The 19,977-nt window shown below is 44.8% G+C and overlaps 1 protein-coding gene across 2 annotated transcripts in view; it reads left to right on the forward strand.

The window, feature by feature from the left end:
- The window catches only part of LOC124777448 (esterase FE4-like), a 324,295-nt gene that overhangs the window by 214,516 nt on the left and 89,802 nt on the right, over positions 1 to 19,977 (forward strand). For both annotated transcript variants that reach the window (XM_047252862.1, XM_047252864.1), the window contains 2 exons: positions 3,825 to 4,010; positions 14,604 to 14,809. In XM_047252862.1, coding sequence (XP_047108818.1) covers positions 3,825 to 4,010; positions 14,604 to 14,809 — 392 coding nt within the window. The remainder of the gene's footprint in view (positions 1 to 3,824; positions 4,011 to 14,603; positions 14,810 to 19,977) is intronic.

Below are 19,977 nucleotides of genomic sequence, written 5' to 3' on the forward strand. Positions count from 1 at the left end.
ACAGTTTATAAGTAGTTTCAAAATTTTCGGAGTGGCCATATGGGCACAATTGATGCTGAACGTTCTGGAGGCCCTGTGGAGGTTACGACCCAGAAATCATTGATAAAATCCATGATATGGTGATGGATGACAGAAGAGTTAAGATGTGTGAGATTTCTAGTGCTGTGGGCATCTCGAATGAACGGGTACATAATATTTTGCATAAACATTTGGACATGAAAAAGCTATCCGCAAGATGGGTTCCGCGATTGCACACGCTTGACCAAAAATGGAATCGTGTGAAGTGTTGCAAGGATGGTTTGCAGCTGTTCAGGAAGAATCCGCAGGTCTTTAAGCGTCGTTTCGTCACTGTAGATGAAACATAGTTACATTACTATACTCCTGACACCAAAGAACAATCTAAACAATGGGTTACCAAAGAAGAATCTACACCAAAAAAGGTGAAGACCATTCCTTTGGCCGGAAAGATTATGGCTACTGTCTTTTGGGATACTCAAGGGATAATCCTCATCGAATACCTGGAAAAGGGTAAAACTATTACAGGTGCATGTTATTCGTTATTGGCCCGTTTTAAAACTGAGCTGCAAGAAAAACGTCGGCGATAGGACCGGAAAAAATTCCTTTTCCATCACGACAATGCATCAGCATACACCTCAGCAGTTGTGGTCGCAAAATTAATGGAAATAGGATTCCAACTCGTTTCACATCCCCCCTATTCTCCAGACTTGGCTCCATCGGACTACTATTTATTCCCCAATTTGAAGAAATGGCTGGTGGGGCCAAAATTTTATTCAAACGAGGAGGTGATTGCAGCAACTGATAGCTGTTTTGCAGACTTCCACAATTCCTATTATTCGGAAGGGATCAACAAATTAGAACAGCATTAGACGAAGTGTATAAGTCTAAAAGGAGACTATGTTGAAAAATAAAGAAGGTTTGCCCCAAACATGTAAGTAGTTTTTATTTTTGCACGGACTTTTCAAACGCCCCTCGTACTTCACAGGACCAGTTGCGTGGTTAGAAGACAGATGCATGCAGTTTAATGGATCGCACTATCGTGAGATAGGCTGTTATCATGTGACAAAATGATGTCCTACTTATAAACGACGAGAACCAGGAAACGGACTCCTACAAAATAAAGATAAAAAAAGGAAACTGACGAGAATTTGAAGTATAGCACAATAGTGGAAGTGGGTTTGATGCCCCACAGTCTACTCAGTGAGCTACGACGGCTGGTAAGGTAGCATTCCAACGCTCTGCATGAAGCATCGTCAGCTCCTCGTTTTCATACATTTTTCAAACTGCAACCGATCTGATTTTGCTACATAAACTTTTGTCTTGAATCTGGATGACGAATCGCATGCCGACCTCCAAGTGCGAATTTTTTCTTCGCCTTTTATAAATGCAGTGCATTGCAAAGAGTTAAATCACGGCAGGGGTCACTTTGAGCGCTACTTTCCTTCAACTCACTGCGCCTTTACGTGAGTTTGTAAGTCCATTGGCCGGCCGGGGTGCCCGAACGGTTCTAGGCGCTACAGTCTAGAACCGCGCGACCGCTACGGTCGCTGGTTCGAATCCTGCCTCGGGCATGGATGTGTGTGATGCCCTTAGGTTAGTTAAGTTTAAGTAGTTCTAAGTTCTAGGGTACTGATGACCTCAGAAGTTAAGTCCCATAGTGCTCAGAGCCATTTGAACCATTTTTTGTAAGTCCATCCCTGACGCCGCTAAGTTTCGACGCCGCTCTAGCAGATGTAGACGTGGATGTAACCATCAGTCTTGCCTTGGAGCAGTGCCCACAGCAATAACCACCACCTGAGGATATCGAACAGTTGTTTAGACAACTTTATTAGGTGACAAACTCAAGTAATGTATTTACAACAGATCGGCTGGGAAAGTCTGAGAAGTCACACTTGTTCCCTCCGTGAAAATACACTGTCTGGGTTTCTCTGCCATCTGGACTCTTGTGGGACACCCTATTCTGTGTGGCGGTAAACAGAGTAGGTTCTTTCTGACATATCATGTAGACCTAAGTGGACGTTTGCGAACTCCTCTGTGTAATTTGTAAAACTTTAAGATGTATGGCCCACAGTGAGTCGCTTACATGTTGTTTTTATGTTGCATGTAGTGACATTCCAATGTTATTGGTATTTGTAGGTATCAATACTCTAGTTCCGCTCCCTGTGTTACCGATATCGATAATTTCATAGTATTATAAGAAATATCGAAGTATCATAACGGAAGCATAGCATGTTACAGAAGAAAACGATTATCTTTCGCTGCAACTTTAATGAGAGCTAAAATGTACGCAGGAAACACATTTTCAGTAATAAGAAATAAATACCAACCGTAGTTTTTGATGAACATATCAGGTTTCGGCAGCACATAGCAGTACTTTTAAGTATGTATCCATACCTTCGAAAAATGGCTCAAGTGCACAAATGCATGCGAAGTAAATGTTGGTAAAGCAAAATGTTAACATTCTTGTGCAGTGTATCAGAAAAAATGGTTCAGGTAGTTATGATGTGAACACTACAAAAATAGCTTTACTTCAAAGAATAAGTCATAAGTGTAGCATGAAATTTTCGTTAATACCTATGTTTTTGTAGGCATATGGAATATTTACCCTATACGGCTTAATTTGTAATTGCTCTTATGCTTATGTCAGTTCATGCAAAAACTTCCAGATTTCGCCTTGTATTAAAATGCTTTTTATGCTAAAGAAAAGATTAAAAATACATTTAAGCAATAAATACCTTCCGATTCTGTCATATCAAAACTTTTGTTCTGATGTAATCGAAGTATCGATATAATTTTAGGTATTGGTCTCGATATGAGTTATTTTATCGAAACTGATATTGGAAGCCCATAGTTATATAGTTATACATGTTGTTGTTGTTGTGGTCTTCAGTCCTGAGACTGATTTGATGCAGCTCTCCATGCTACTCTATCCTGTGCAAGCTTCTTCATCTCCCAGTACCTACTGCAGCCTACATCCTTCTGAATCTGCTTAGTGTATTCACCTCTTGGTCTCACTCTACGATTTTTACCCTCCACGGTGCCCTCCAGTACTAAATTGGTGATCCCTCGATGCCTCAGAACATGTCCTACCAACCGATCCCTTCTTCTAGTCAAGTTGTGCCACAAACTCCCAATACCTCCTAATTAGTTATGTGATCTACCCATCTAATCTTCAGCATTCTACTGTAGCACCACATTTCGAAAGCTTCTATTCTCTTCTTGTCTAAACTATTTATCATCCATGTTTCACTTCCATACATGGCTACACTCCATACAAATACTTTCAGAAACGACTTCCTGACATTTAAATCTATACTCGATGTTAACAAATTTCTCTTCTTCAGAAACGCTATCCTTGCCATTGCCAGTCTACATTTTATATCCTCCCTACTTCGACCACCATCAGTTATTTTGCTCTCCAAATAGCAAAACTCATTTACTACTTTAAGTGTCTCATTTCCTAATCTAATTTCCTCAGCATCACCCGACTTAATTCGACTACATTCCATTATCCTCGTTTTGCTTTTGTTGATGTTCATCTTGTACCCTCCTTTTAAGACACTGTCCATTCCGTTCAACTGCTCATCCAAGTCCTTTGCTGTCTCTGACAGTATTACAATGTCATCGGTGAACCTCAAAGTTTTTATTTCTTCTCCATGGATTTTAATACCTACTCCGAAGTTTTCCTTTGTTTCCTTTACTGCTTGCTCAGTATACAGATTGAATAGCATAGTTGTACGTGTGATGAATATTAAATGTGGTTTCGTCTTCAAAGCATGTCTTCAGCAGAGCATTGTGTGTGGCAGGGTTCCTGAGCACGGGTGACGAGGTAGTGCCCGGCAACGCGGGTCTCAAGGACATGGTGGCGGCCCTGCGCTGGGTGCGCCACAACATCGCAGCTTTCGGCGGAGACCCAGAAAATGTGACCGTATTCGGCCAGAGCGCGGGAGCCATTGCTGCCAACATGCTTATGTATTCGCGACTAGCCGCTGGTAAGCACCACTACCTATATTAATGTTGTGTGACTTTCGGTTTCATGGTGTCTCTTAGGTGGCTTCTTTGTGAATTTTGCTAACTACTTCATCACGGAGCTTCTTCCTTTGGCAAAACAAGGTGGACTGAGTTCTAGACATTTCCACCAAAAAAAAAAAAAAAAAAAAAATCTGGTGCCATCATCAAGAATCGAACCTGAGGTCAACGCCTCTGTAGTCAAACAAGCCTCTTGCCGATTATCTCCGTGCAAACTTTGTATTTAATGTAAAACTGATAATTACTCTTATGCGTAAGGTGTTGTACAATGTAGATTTTCAGAATTTGACTGTGACTAAAGTGGTCGTCACGAAATTAGACACCTCAAGGTCTCATCCGCTCTTTGCAGTTCACCGGTGCTAACAAGGGAACCTCCCCATCGTACCCCCGTCAGATTTAGTTACAAGTTGGCACAGTGGATAGGCCTTGAAAAACTGAACACAGATCAATCGAGAAAACAGGAAGAAGTTGTGTGGAACTATGAAAAAAATAAGCAAAATATGCAAACTGAGTAGTCCATGCTCAAGATATGCAACATCAAGGTAATATGAGCTCAGAAGCGCCGTGGTCCCGTGGTTCACGTGAGTAGCTGCGGAACGAGAGGTCCTTGGTCCAAGTCTTCCCTCGAGTGAAAAGTTAACTTTCTTTATTTTCGCAAAGTTATGATCTGTCCGTTCATTCATTGACGTCTCTGTTCACTGTAATAAGTTTAGTGTCTGTGTTTTGCACCGCAAAACAGTGCGATTAGTAGACGAAAGGACGTGCCTCTCCAATGTGAACCGAAAACCTTTGATCGCAAGGTCATAGGTCAACCGATTACTCCACAGGAAAACACGTCTGATATATCCTGTATGACACTGGTGACGGCATGTGCGTCACATGACAAGAATATGTTGTCGACCCACCTAACTTGTACACTTAGCGAATGGGTAAAAAGATTCTTCTACCTTGCCCGATTTATGTTTTCTTGTGGATGTGATAATCACTCCCAAAAAAGTGATGAAAACATAAGAGTTTGTCACATAAACCGCAACAAATGAATGCAACAGTTTCACAGTCGCACAGCTTTCCCTGTGCTCTGTCAAAACATATGTTTTTAGCGTTTTCAAATTTTTCCGTGTGTACCCCGTCAAATCCTGCATATGTCCAAGCAAATCTGAACATGTCCTGGAATTTTGGAGAGCGAAGTTGATAATGTGTGAGTGCCTGAACATTGATAATTGACACATGATCACGATCACGTAAACAATACTGCTCTGTGTACCTGTGCAGCTTCGGACGGACGGACGGATAATAATTGTCTGAAAATAAAAAATTAAACTTGCACTCGAGGGAAGACTTGAACCAAGGACCTCTCATTCTACAACTGCTCACGCTAACCACGGGACCACGGCGCTCCTGAGCTCAGATTATCCTTGATGTTGCATATCTGCAGCATGGACTACTCAGTTTGTATATTTTGCTTATTTTTTTCATAGTTCCACACAACTTCTTCCTGTTTTCTCGATTGATCTGTGTTCAGTTTTTCAAGGCCTATCCACTGTGCCAACTTATAACTAAATCTGAGGGGGGTGCGATGGGGAGGTTCCCTTGTAAGCACTGTGATTCACCCACCTCATAGCTTTGCTATCGCATACACACTGATAACAGCGCAATACGTCAGAGCCAACTACAAACTCTGTGTTTCCGTGCGGCATCTTGTGTTCATATGTGGTTTCAGTCTTCTGTGGAACAGTGCACTGACGTGTGTTTGGTAGCGAGGAAACTGTGGGAGCACGGGCCTATGTGTGGTGCTACCATCGAACGTACTGATATGGCCAACAGTGAAGTGCCCAGGAATAACATAAATTTTGCCCAAGTTCATAAAATGACAACAAAATCTTATGGTATTTCCAAATAGACTGTATTCCATATGAACAATGCAGTAACGCTGCAGAATTTCTAGATGTGAGCACTTGTTTTGATTCTCCAAGTAAGGGATACAAATGAAAACCGAAATTACAGAATCTGACGATTTTGACAAAAATTAGTGTGTAGAACTTACTTTGATACTACGACAGAGGAGAGTATTCGACAGTTAGAAATATATCGAGTGATCTTCGTGAAAAGGTTAACGATTCTGGCTCAGAGACCTCCGTTCATTGTCCTTTCCGCTCACCTGGTTTTTGATTCAGAAGGTCTAATGAAGGACAAAATGTTTTTAATGAAATGCGGGGCGATTTTATTACATGGAGACAACCTGCAGGAAACGACTCCCGAGAGGAAAAGGTTTATAAAATACCAAATGGCATACAGCCGAAAATGAGTTACAAAGGAAATATACTCACTTGAAGGTGGAGGGATAAGATTATTGACACTGAACCCGATATGAGCACCATGCACGAGGCCCATGAGCAAGGGATAAGCCAAATGCCCATGTGGAAAATTCTCCACGACAACCGCAACTATGTGTATCATTTAAAACGCGGAAAGGTCTATTACCTACTCTGCAGAGACAATTTTTTTTGTTGATTCGACGCCCAGGCCACCAACGTGCTGGAAGTTCTGCATCCATTCCAGTCACAGATGAGGCTATCTTTACGAGAGGTACTCTTGTCGATCTTCACATAGCCGCCGAAGTGGCCGTGCGGTTAAAGGCGCTGCAGTCTGGAACCGCAAGACCGCTACGGTCGCAGGTTCGAATCCTGCCTCGGGCATGGATGTTTGTGATGTCCTTAGGTTAGTTGGGTTTAACTAGTTCTGAGTTCTAGGGGACTAATGACCTCAGCAGTTGAGTCCCATAGTGCTCAGAGCCATTTGAACCATTTGATCTTCACACCACATAACTGAGTGCTATGGAGAATCCCCAACTACGTTGTTAGTGAACCGTCAGAACTGAACCATCAGCACCAGTTCAACTTCAGTGTGTGGGTGGAGATTACTGGCGACCACGTCGTAGGACGAGTCAGTTGAAACTTCCCCGTTGAATGTAAAGAATGACTGTGCTGGAAAAACTATTACGTTATTTGATTTTCAAACAGCTGAGCAAAACTAAACGTACTGAAACTGTTTTCTCTTTACCTATTCTGATCATTTCTAAATTGACACACAATATTTTAGCGCAACACAATCTGACTTTCAATAATCCCTACAAAAGAATAGCCCTGACTAACAATAACCTATACCTTTCATGAATCACTTACCTCACAAAAATCTTCGTTACTCGAACTTCTGCAATACAGCGAGCGCTAATACTGCCAGCCAAATAAAAAATTCTAACTACTGAAGGCACTAACTACTGATAGGCATATAGTTGGCAAATGAAAGATTTTAATACAGAGCAAACGATATATATAACTTAATAGTGTTCAAAAGCCATAATATATATAAATTCGTGACACCCAAGTTGACAAAATTCCTTTTTCTGACGGACACACGTCCAGATCGTCCGCTCATAGTAACATCTCAAAACTCTGGCATCTCTCTCCCCACATCCACCACTGCTGGTGGCTCACCTCCAATTGCCCAACGCTACGCGCTGTTCACGTCCAACTGCCCAACGCTACACTATTCCAACAATGAGTCCAAGCAGCCACAGACTGCACACAGTGCAGTCAGCGATTTTCATACAGAGCACTACGTGGCGTTACCAACATAAAAACCTAAACAGCCGACTTACACAGTCTTCCACATCACCTCACGGGCGAGGCATATCTCCATTTCCTGCAGAAACATAGCCTTTGTTGGTATGAAGTGTGATGGACCCCACCTCATGTCATCTTGAGTGTGGAGCTGGAACACTTTTACAGGGAAAACGTTCGCACGTTCCCACAAGCCTGGTGTGTTCTCATGCGTACTCTCAGTAATCTACACTGTAAAAAATGTTCCATCCCCATCTTCAGGTGGGTGTACCTCCCTTGGATCGTGTTTCTGGCATTATGTCGATATGCCCGTTTTTGTTCCTCAAGGCGTAGCACATGGACCGTGCGTTCAAAGGTTGAGCGTTGAGCGTGCCAAGTTTCTGACGCCATGCGTGGAAAAAGCACGTTGGTGAGTCTTTTCCGTACGTGCGGAGCAATATGTAGTATGGCATGTACAGGGTGTTTCAAAAATGACCGGTATATTTGAAACGGCAATAAAAACTAAACGAGCAGCGATAGAAATACACCGTTTGTTGCAATATGCTTGGGACAACAGTACATTTTCAGGCGGACAAACTTTCGAAATTACAGTAGTTACAATTTTCAACAACAGATGGCGCTGCAAGTGATGTGAAAGATATAGAAGACAACGCAGTCTGTGGGTGCGCCATTCTGTACGTTGTCTTTCTGCTGTAAGCGTGTGATGTTCACAACGTGCAACTGTGCTGTAGACAACATGGTTTATTCCTTAGAACAGAGGATTTTTCTGGTGTTGGAATTCCTAGAACACAGTGTTGTTGCAACAAGACGAAGTTTTCAACGGAGGTTTAATGTAACCAAAGGACCGAAAAGCGATACAATAAAGGATCTGTTTGAAAAATTTCAACGGACTGGGAACGTGACGGATGAACGTGCTGCAAAGGTAGGGCGACCGTGTACGGCAACCACAGAGGGCAACGCGCAGCTAGTGCAGCAGGTGATCCAACAGCGGCCTCGGGTTTCCGTTTGCCGTGTTGCAGCTGCGGTCCAAACGACGCCAACGTCCACGTATCGTCTCATGCGCCAGAGTTTACACCTCTATCCATACAAAATTCAAACGCGGCAACCCCTCAGTTCCGCTACCATTGCTGCACGAGAGACATTCGCTAACGATATAGTGCACAGGATTGATGACGGCGATATGCATGTGGGCAGCCTTTGGTTTACTGACGAAGCTTATTTTCACTTGGACGGCTTCGTCAATAAACATATGGGGAACCGAAAAGCCCCATGTTGCAGTCCCATCGTCCCTGCATCCTCAAAAAGTACTGGTCTGGGCCGCCATTTCTTCCAAAGGAATCATTGGCCCATTTTTCAGATCCGAAACGATTACTGCATCACGCTATCTGGACATTCTTCGTGAATTTGTGGCGGTACAAACTGCCTTAGACGACACTGTGAACACCTCGTGGTTTATGCAAGATGGTGCCCGGCCACATCGCACGGCCAACGTCTTTAATTTCCTGAATGAATATTTCGATGATCGTGTGATTGCTTTGGGCTATCCAAAACATACAGGAGGCGGCGTGGATTGGCCTCCCTATTCGCCAGACATGAACCCCTGTGACTTCTTTCTGTGGGGACACTTGAAAGACCAGGTGTACCGCCAGAATCCAGAAACAATTGAACAGCTGAAGCAGTACATCTCATCTGCATGTGAAGCCATTCCGCCAGATACGTTGTCAAAGGTTTCGGGTAATTTCATTCAGAGACTACGCCATATTATTGCTACGCATGGTGGATATGTGGAAAATATCGTACTATAGAGTTTCCCAGACCGCAGCGCCATCTGTTGTTGAAAATTGTAACTACTGTAATTTCGAAAGTTTGTCTGCCTGAAAATGTCCTGTTGTCCCAAGCATATTGCAACAAACGGTGTATTTCTATCGCTGCTCGTTTAGTTTTTATTGCCGTTTCAAATATACCGGTCATTTTTGAAACCCCCTGTATTATAAAAGTGCATTTGAACGTTGCCCAATGAAATGGAAGAACGTCATTTATGTCACATGGACGCCATCTCTCTCTTCACTACAGAGTACCGAGACGCCGTATTGGCTTTCCTCATTGCAGTACCTGTGTTATTCCGAATTAGGGTGCCAGGTTCCTTTGGACATGCATATTATGAAACTATGTTGTTTCAAGGCAATGACACACAGAGGATCCTTAAGAAATGCAATGTGTTTGGTACAATTTGTTATCACGTAATGTCAGTTAATAACACATCGATGACTAAAGTTTGTAGAATATGGTAAGACGCAAGCTATGGCTACACAATACTCAGTGGCGGACTGGTGCAATGAATAGCGTTGTGGAATTGTAAAACATTAGAGGATTTGATGCTAGCTCGAATCTCACTGGATCCAAAAAAAATTTTCTACTAGCCTTCGCGTTTTCAAATAGTTTCTGATAATTTCTTATCGACAGGACATGGTACTTTCCTTTTCCTCTTACAACATGTCTGTTGATACTGAAGTTTTTATTTACTATAATGCAGACGGAACAACATTACTAGCGTATGGGAAAGAGGGCAAATGTGCGTTTCAATAGAGATAACGTAGGAATTTTACGCCCGTCAGTTCCACAAGCGGGGTGGTGTGCGAGCAGATACAGCTGACAACCGTTGCTGGAGCGCGCTACGGAAGCAGCGCGCTCAACGTTGATGTTCGACATCACGGTTCATGTGCCGAAGGCTTTATCCTCTCAGGGATTGTTTCTTGCAATTTGTTCCCATTTAGTAAGATCACCCTATATAAAACATATTAATTTAATAATAATAACAATTTGTCTACAACAATAACAGGACCCTTGTTTCAACAGTGCAGAAAAATACAGGGCTATTACAAATGATTGAAGCGATTTCATAAATTTACTGCAGCTCCATTCATTCACATATGGTCACGACACACTACAGATACGTAGAAAAACTCATAAAGTTTTGTTCGGCTGAAGCCGTACTTCAGGTTTCTGCCGCCAGAGCGCTCGAGAGCGCAGTGAGACAAACTGGCGACAGGAGCCGAGAAAGCGTATGTCGTGCTTGAAATGCACTCACATCAGTCAGTCATAACAGTGCAACGACACTTCAGGACGAAGTTCAACAAAGATCCACCAACTGCTAACTCCATTCGGCGATGGTATGCGCAGTTTAAAGCTTCTGGATGCCTCTGTAAGGGGAAATCAACGGGTCGGCCTGCAGTGAGCGAAGAAACTGTTGAACGCGTGCGGGCAAGTTTCACGCGTAGCCCGCGGAAGTCGACGAATAAAGCAAGCAGGGGGCTAAACGTACCACAGCCGACGGTTTGGAAAATCTTACGGAAAAGGCTAAAGCAGAAGCCTTACCGTTTACAATTGCTACAAGCCCTGACACCCGATGACAAAGTCAAACGCTTTGAATTTTCGGCGCGGTTGCAACAGCTCATGGAAGACGATGCGTTCAGTGCGAAACTTGTTTTCAGTGATGAAGCAACATTTTTGTTAATGGTGAAGTGAACAGACACAATGTGCGAAACTGAGCGGTAGAGAATCCTCACGCATTCGTGCAGCAAATTCGCAATTCACCAAAAGTTAACCTGTTTTGTGCAATCTCACGGTTTAAAGTTTACGGCCCCTTTTTCTTCTGCGAAAAAAACGTTACGGGACACGTGTATCTGGACATGCTGGAAAATTGGCTCATGCCACAACTGGAGACCGACAGCGCCGACTTCATCTTTCAACAGGATGGTGCTCCACCGCACTTCCATGATGATGTTCGGCATTTCTTAAACAGGAGATAGGAAAACCGATGGATCGGTCGTGGTGGAGATCATGATCAGCAATTCATGTCATGGCCTCCACGCTCTCCCGACATAACCCCATGCGATTGCTTTCTGTGGGGTTATGTGAAAGATTCAGTGTTTAAACCTCCTCTACCAAGAAACGTGCCAGAACTGCGAGCTCGCATCAACGATGCTTTCGAACTCATTGATGGGGACATGCTGCGCCGAGTGTGGGAGGAACTTGATTATCGGCTTGATGTCTGGCGAATCACTAAAGGGGCACTTATCGGAGATTCGTGAATGCCCAAAAAAACTTTTTGAGTTTTTGTATGTGTGTGCAAAGCATTGTGAAAATATCTCAAATAATAAAGTTATTGTAGAGCTGTGAAATCGCTTTAATCATTTGTAATAACCCTGAATAGCCTTTAAAATGCATACATGCCAAAATTTGAGAAATAAATGTATCACACAATTAGTTTAAGATCCATAATAAGCAAGAAAATCTCACAACTTCGGTAACGTCGTGATTTACAACATCAAACACATATGTGTGCTCTCAAAATTGTCATTATTTGGCTAAGCAAGGCGACGTGAACACTGGTCTGCAAACTATAGACATCAACATTAACGGCCTATACTCCCTCACGAAGAAGCGTCACATCCGCAGTTTCTTTCTGACTCAGGACTCCAAAGAGGGAGCCCATTTGGCGCCACTGATTGGGCCACTGTATATCGCCCAAGAAGAGGGATTCGTCAGAGGCGCCTGTGTACACGCTTGTTTCGCAGCAAAGTTGTTGAGTCAGGCGTCATCGTGATACTTGCCATGCTTGACGAGTTTCGCTCATGTGCTGCGAGCTTCGGCGAGGTTCTCCCATTAGTCATACTGAATATTAACTGCGTTCATACTAAGCTTGACGCAGTCTTTAAAGAGCAATGCAGATCCTCCAGGGGGTCTCTTGCTAAGTGCTATCTCATTAAGTAGTGTGGGTAGACTACGGTGCTCTTATACGATGTAAGTGTCCTACCCACCACAGGCGGCGTTCCTTGAGAGAAGTGGCAATTCTCGGTAGCTTCGGAGTATTGACGACCATCTCATTTGTCGCATGGTCCCTCCCTCCATGTTACGCCAAGAATGCTTCGTAAGCACTGCTAAGCACTGCAGAGGAAAGGCGTTGAGCTTACACTTTTGTTTAGTGTAAGACGCCCATGACTCAGTATAATACAAGGGAGTGTTTAGCACACACTCTTGATAGATGAGCATTTTTGTAATCACCATAAGGTGTTTGTTATCTCAAACTCTTGTGCACAACTTCACGGAAGTACTACGGTTTTAGGAGTGTGCAAATGAGGGGAACGCCGATTCTTTCAGCCATTTTCACCTATATTCGGGAAGTCAGTTTCTCTATTCTTCTCTTCCTCTGTGGAAGATCTTCCCTCTACCTCCCTTTAACAAATTCCCGAAGATTCAAGAACAATTTCAGATTACCAGTCAGACAGTGCAAACCGAACCATGTGAGCAAATGAGAAATACACTACTGGCCATAAAAATTGCTACACCACGAAGATGACGTGCTACAGACGCGAAATTTAACCGACAGGAAGAAGATGCTGTGATGTGCAAATGATTACCTTTTCAGAGCATTCACACAAGGGTGGCACCGGTGGCGACACCTACAACGTGCTGACATGAGGAAAGTTTCCAACCGATTTCTCACACACAAACAGCAGTGCACAGGCGTTGCCTGGTCAAACGTTGTTGTGATGCCTCGTGTAAGGAGGAGAAATGCGTACCGTCCCGTTTCCGACTCTGATAAAGGTCGGATTGTAGCCTACCGCGATTGCGGTTTATCGTCTCGCGACATTGCTGCTCGCGTTGGTCGAGATCCAATGACTGTTAGCAGATTGTGGAATCGGTGGGTTCAGGAGGGTAATACGGAACTCCGTGCTGGATCCCAACAACCTCGTATCACTAGCAGTCGAGATGACAGGCATCTTATCCACATGGCTGTGACGGATCGTGCAGCCACGTCTCGATCCCTGAGTCAACAGATTGGAACGTTTGGAAGACAACAACCATCTGCACGAACAGTTCGACGACGTTTGCAGCAGCATGGACTATCAGCTCGGAGACCATGGCTGCGGTTATCCTTGACGCTGCATCACAGTCAGGAGCGCCGGCGATGGTGTACTCAGCGACGAACCTGGGTGCACCAATGGCTAAACCTCAATTTTGCGGATTAATCCTGGTTCTGTTTATAGCATCATGATGGTCGCATCCGTGTTTGGCGACATCGCGGTGAACGCACATTGGAAGCGTGTATTCGTCGTTGCCATACTGGCGCATCACCCGGCATCATGGTATGGGGTGCCATTGGTTACACGTGTCGGTCACCTCTTGTTCGCATTGACGGCACTTTGAACAGTGGACGTTACATTTCAGATGTGTTACGACCCGTGGCTCTACCCTTCATTCGATCTCTGCGAAACCCTACATTTCAGCAGGATAATACACGACCCCATGTTGCAGGTCCTGTACGGGTCTTTCTGGATACAAAAAATGTTCGACTGCTGCCCTGACCAGCACATTCTCCAGATCTCTCACCAATTGAAAAGTCTGGTCAATGGTGGCCGAGCAACTGGCTCGTCACAACACGCCAGTCACTACTCTTGATGAACTGTGGTATCGTGTTGAAGCTGCATGGGCAGCTGTACCTGTACACGCCATCCAAGCTCAGTTTGACTCAATGCCCAGGCGTATCAAGGCCGTTATTACGGCCAGAGGTGGTACTGATTTCTCAGGATCTATGCACCCAAATTGCGTGAAAATGTAATCACATGTCAGTTCTAGTATAATATGTTTGTCCAATGAATAGTCGTTTATCATATGCATTTCTTCTTGGTGTAGCAATTTTAACGGTCAGTAGTGCAGTTGGTAAGTTGGAGGATACCTCGTCAGTATTGTGAATCTTAGTTTTGCCACTACTTCATTCTCAGGGAGTTACCTGTAAAATTCGAAAATTATTCGTGTGTAATAGCATGAACATCTGTACCAAATCTCTTTAGTGGGAGGTGCTAACCTACCTGCCCTTGCTCCCCTCCCCTCCTGGATGAGCTATATGAGTCAGACTGCTGGCACTGGTCACAGGGCTATTCCGGCGAGTGATCGCGCAGAGCGGCGCCGCGTCCATCGCCACGGGCAGCGCTCGCAACATGGCGGACCGCAGCCGGCGGCTGGCGGAGGCGCTGGGCTACCGCGAGCAGGGAGGCGGCTCGCGGGAGATGCTGCGCTTCCTGCGGGCGCTCAGCGCCAAGGCGCTCACCAGCAACGAGACCGCCGCGCTCTCGACAGAGGTAAGTGAGCACTCTTCATCTGTCCGTGTGGTTCGCTCTCTACCAGACCAGTCGTCGCTAACTAAGTTGGCGACCTCCCGCAGCTGTCTGAGCGTTCCGGAGATCCTCACACTTGCTGGCTGCGGCGTCGTAGTTAGGCAACAAACCAAGTATCACTAGAATGCAAACAAAATTGTATTCAGATTTGCATCCATGTGATGCATTCCACACTAATGATCGAGAACATTACGAACAGGGAGGCTTCAGATCACAAACGCTGTCGTTTATCGACTAGTAAAGTCATCAGAAGATCAAGACAAGTTGCAAAACGATTTATGAAAGATATCTGTATGGTGCGAAAATTGGTAATTGGCCCTAAATAACGAAAAGTGGGAGGTCAACCGCATGAGTGCTAAAAGGAATCCGTTAAACCTCGGTTAAACGATAGATCAGTCAAATCTAAAGGCCGTAAATTCAACTAAATACATAAGAATTACAATTACGAACAACTTAAATTGGAAGGAACACATAGAAATTGTTGTGGGAAAGGCAACCAAAGACTGCGTTTTATTGGCAGGACACTTAGAAAATGTAACAGATGTACTAAGGAGACTGCTTACACTACGCTTGTCCGTGCTCTTTTAGAGTACTGCTGCGCGGTGTGGAATCCTTACCAAAAAAATGGTTCAAATGGCTCTGAGCACTATGGGACTTAACTTCTGAGGTCATCAGTCCCCTAGAACTTACAACTACCTAAACCTAACTAACCTAAGGACATCACACACATCCATGCCCGAGGCAGGATTCGAACCTGCGACCGTTGCGGTCGCGCGGTTCCAGACTGCAGCGCCTGGAACCGCTCGGCCATCCTGGCCGGCGAATCCTTACCAGATAGATTGACGGAGTACATCTAAAAAGTTCAAAGAAGGGCAGCACGTTTTGCATTATCGCGAAATAGGGGAAAGGGTGTCACTGAAATGATACAGGATTTGCGGTGGACTTCATTAAAACAAAGGCGTTTTTCGTCGCGGTTGAATCTTCTCACGAATTTTCAATCACCAACTTTCGCCTCCGAATGCGAAAATATTTTGTTGACGCCGACCAACATAGGGAGAAACGATCACCATATTAAAATAGGGGAAATCAGAGCTGGTACGGAATGATATAGGTGTTCGTTTCTTCTGCGCTCTATACGAGATTGGAATAACAGAGAATTGTGAAAATGGTTCGATGAACCCTCTGCCAGGCACTTAAATGTTATTTTCACAGTATCCACGTAGATGTAGATTTTCAAAATAAGTCATGCATATCCCATGTTGAGTCAACGACATTGTAATTAGAATTGCAGTAGGCACAGGATCATCAAGATCGGACCGTTGATCAACGAAAATGCGTAGCTTGTTCAGGTTAGTCACATTTGTCCTTATGCCAGGTCTATGTTCGTTCCGGATACGCCGTCATCCAGGTAAACAGCTGTTCCAAACACACTTCGCACCACGAAGCAGGCTGCTGGGGTCAGTATTATGCTATGGGAAACATACACCTTGGCTTCCATGAGACCTGTGGTAGTAACTGAAGGTACCATTACAGCTGTGGACTACGTGAACATAATTTCAGATCAGCTGCATCCCTGTAAGTTTGATGTCTTCCTTGATGACGATACCATTTACCAGCACGATACCTGTCTGTACCGGCAGGCGAGAATCGTACTACAGGAGTTTGAGGATGACGACAGCTAACTCACGTTGACGCCTTATCCGACAAAATCGCCTGATGTGAATCCGATGGAACATATGTGGGGCGCAATGGGAGGCCAGGTGTGCGTCCACAAACCATATACTTCCAAAAACTTATCAAGGACTTGTCGATCCATGCCACCCAGAATCGCTTTCGTATTGCGCTCCAGAGGTGTTAAACAGGAGGCCGTAATGTTACGGCTCATTAGTGTATTTCTACACTTACATTTCGCAAGCCGCCTTATAGTTTGTTCCAGAAGACGCTTTGTGTATCACCCCTGCACCAAACGTCCATTACGCTACTGAATATTATAATGTTGAGACTTCTTTAATAGCTACTGTCTTCTGATCTCGTGGGTCAAGTCGAATGTTCTCTGTCTCTTCTGTTTATTCTTCCTGATAAGGCTTCCACACTGATGAGCAATATTTAAAAATTAGTCGAGCAAGTGTTCCGTAAGCCACCGAATTACGCTGCCATTAAAGGTGCGCAGCAGAAAGGCTATCAAATAACCAAATTTTATTTATTATGCATATAAGTATAGTAGGAAGAATGTATGATTCAGTCTGTTGGTCATTTGGTTGCATACAGAATGCCCAGTGTAGTACATGGAGCTTTCATCTGCATCAGCGTGGCACTAAGTGACTGACCTCTCATAACAGATAAGGTTACGTCTTTCCATGTTGTTATAATTCTATGCTATACTCCATCTATCGTGGTGGCTGGCGAATGGTGGCATGCCATTCCAAAGCATGACCAGATGTTTTCAATAGGTAGAGATGTGGAGAACGTGAGACTTCGGCATGAGATGCGTCAGAATGGCATGGGTAACATACCGTCTTGCGTTGCATTGTTGAAAGATGTCACGGAGACCTCATACACAGGGCAGAGCCACCGGCCTTAAAATGTCAGAAATTGAATGGCTGCTGTCCACATTATCGGTTATGCGAAACAGGCGTGATGTGTTGCGGTCGCTATTTGCGTAATTGGTGATATCTGTTCTATGAGCGTCATACTGAGGTCTAAGGCAGCGGCTGGTGACGTCACGAATCAACTGTTGCGTGGATACATAAGTGAACAGTGGATCGTCTCCTAACTATTTCAAACTATTTGATTTTTCGTGGTGTCTCTGACCTAAGAAGAAAAAGTATAGTTATAGACGCTGTTAGCAGTCTTACATTACGATTACTCCTCGTAATTAACTGTTGTATTATGTGCTTAATAAACTGCATTTTCACACGACGTTTAATGACCCCGAGATTCCGAATTAGGCCTGGAACGATAGGGTGACACGTCAGAAAAATTGAATTTCGCGCCGGTTTTCGCGTCAACCGCGCGGTGCGGGATCACTAGTTAAATACCGCGTCAACGTCAACCATGCCAAGCGCTGTCAGACCAGCGGCAGTTCGACTGCGGTCAAAGCCCCGCATTTCTGGTCGAATAATCCAGTACTGTGGTTTGCCCAAGTTGAGAGCCAATTTGTTTTGGGTCGCATCACATCAAGGTGATGCAATAAACGAGCAAGTGCCTACGGAAGTACAAGACATCCTAACTTCGCGGCCAACCACTGAAAGATATACCTCCATCAAGCGTGCACTTGCAACGCGCTTATCGCATTCAGGAGCTAAGAGACTTTAAAAACTGTACCGCACTGAGGACCTTGGCGACCGCACACAATCTCGACTACTTCGTAGTCTTCGCACGCTGGCAGGCAACGCAATTAACGGTGACATTACGTGAAATATTCACTGATGAGCCAAAACATTATGACCATCTGCTTAATAGCTAGTTTGTTCTTCTCTGGAACGAAATACATCTCTGATTCTGCGTGTCAGGAATCCGACAGTTTGTTGGTAGGTTTGTGGAAGTACGTGGCGTTAGATGTCTACGCACCGATCATGTAATTCGAGCAAATAACAGGCCGCTGATTTGCGTACCCGGTGATGGCGCCCGATAGCAACACACGTGGGTTCCATAGGAGTTACGTCAGTCAAATATGGTCCCTCACGTACCAACGTGTGTTGACTATAATGCTCCTCAGCCCACTGTAGCACGGTTCTGTCTCCAAGGAACGGTCAATTATACTGCTGAAACGTGAGATCGTTCTGCGATCTGAAGTTTTCCCGGCGTATTTCCAATTTGAACAGTTCTCGGGTATCCGACCGGGTAGCGTCGTAGTTTCTCCACAATACTTCGGCAGACGTACACGCCGCCATCTTTAGGTGGTCCCTGACGAATGCTGTGCTGTTCCTCTCGCCTCTCTATATATACTAGCCGTTATCCCCTCCACCGTTCCTCTCCTGGTGTCTTTGGTGCGGCCGGCGCGGCGGCTACTGGAGGTGGTGGGGGAAGCGGCGCCTGGGTCTGAACTGGGGTCTGCAGTCTCCCTGCTGCCGCCGTCGGGGGCGGTCCTCGATCTCTGGGACCGCATCTTTCTCTCCAGGCTGAGTGCAGGGTTCCAAACCTGACTAAGCTGAAGGCCGCTGTCTTTATTAATTAGATCGACCTCTTTAGTAACGCAGTCCCAGAAGTAGGAGGATTGACAGAGTATTTTTGTTTTTTCATAGTCCATAGTACGGCCAGTCTTTATACAATGGTCAGCCACGGCTGATTTAGTGGCCTGGCGTAATTCGGTATGGCGCTTGTGTTCGCGGCACCTCTCTTCTACAGTGCGGACTGTCTCCCCAATGTATGATTTTCCGCACTGACAGGGAATTTGATAAAAGCCTGGTTTTCGAAGGCCTAGGTCATCTTTCACTGAACCCAGTAGAGTGAAGGTTTTTGCAGGGGGTCGGAATACACATTTCGCATTGTGGTTCCCCAGGATTCTACCGATTTTTCTTGAGGTGTTTCCGACAAACGGAATGCACGTCAATGACTTGTGTTCTTCTGTCTTTTCTTCTTGTTCTCTTGGCGCAGTCTGTCTGAGTGCTTGTCTCATTTGCTTCTGGATGTACCCATTTTTCCAAAATGTTGTCTCGAGGTGCTGCAGTTCTGCCGGAAGGCTCTCCTGATCGCTGATCGATCGTGCCCTGTGAATAAGTGTGCGCGATTCAAAATGAGATCGTTGTCGGAGAAGACATCAAGCATGAAGGGATGCAGATGGTTCGTAGCTGTCGGCATGTCTTCGATTACCACCAAAGGTCCCATGCAGACGCAAGGGAATGTCTCTAGTAGCATAACTGTCCTCTCACCAGCCTGTATCCATAGCTGTCTGCACGTTTCGACCCGCCGTTCAACTCGATGACGGTGTTTCTGGAGACGACAGTCGACCTAATGTAGCAGAAATGTGATTCACGCGAAGAACCGACATGTTTCGATTGTTCGACTGTCGAATACCGATGGTCTCGTGCTCACTGCAATCATAACTGACGATGTCGTTCGGTCAACAAGTGAACAATAGGTGTGGTCTGATGTGGAGCTCCGTGTTCAACAATGCACGATGAACAGTGTGC

The sequence above is a fragment of the Schistocerca piceifrons genome, chromosome 2, assembly GCF_021461385.2.
Source record: "Schistocerca piceifrons isolate TAMUIC-IGC-003096 chromosome 2, iqSchPice1.1, whole genome shotgun sequence".
In the NCBI taxonomy this organism is placed as follows: Eukaryota; Metazoa; Arthropoda; class Insecta; order Orthoptera; family Acrididae; genus Schistocerca; species Schistocerca piceifrons.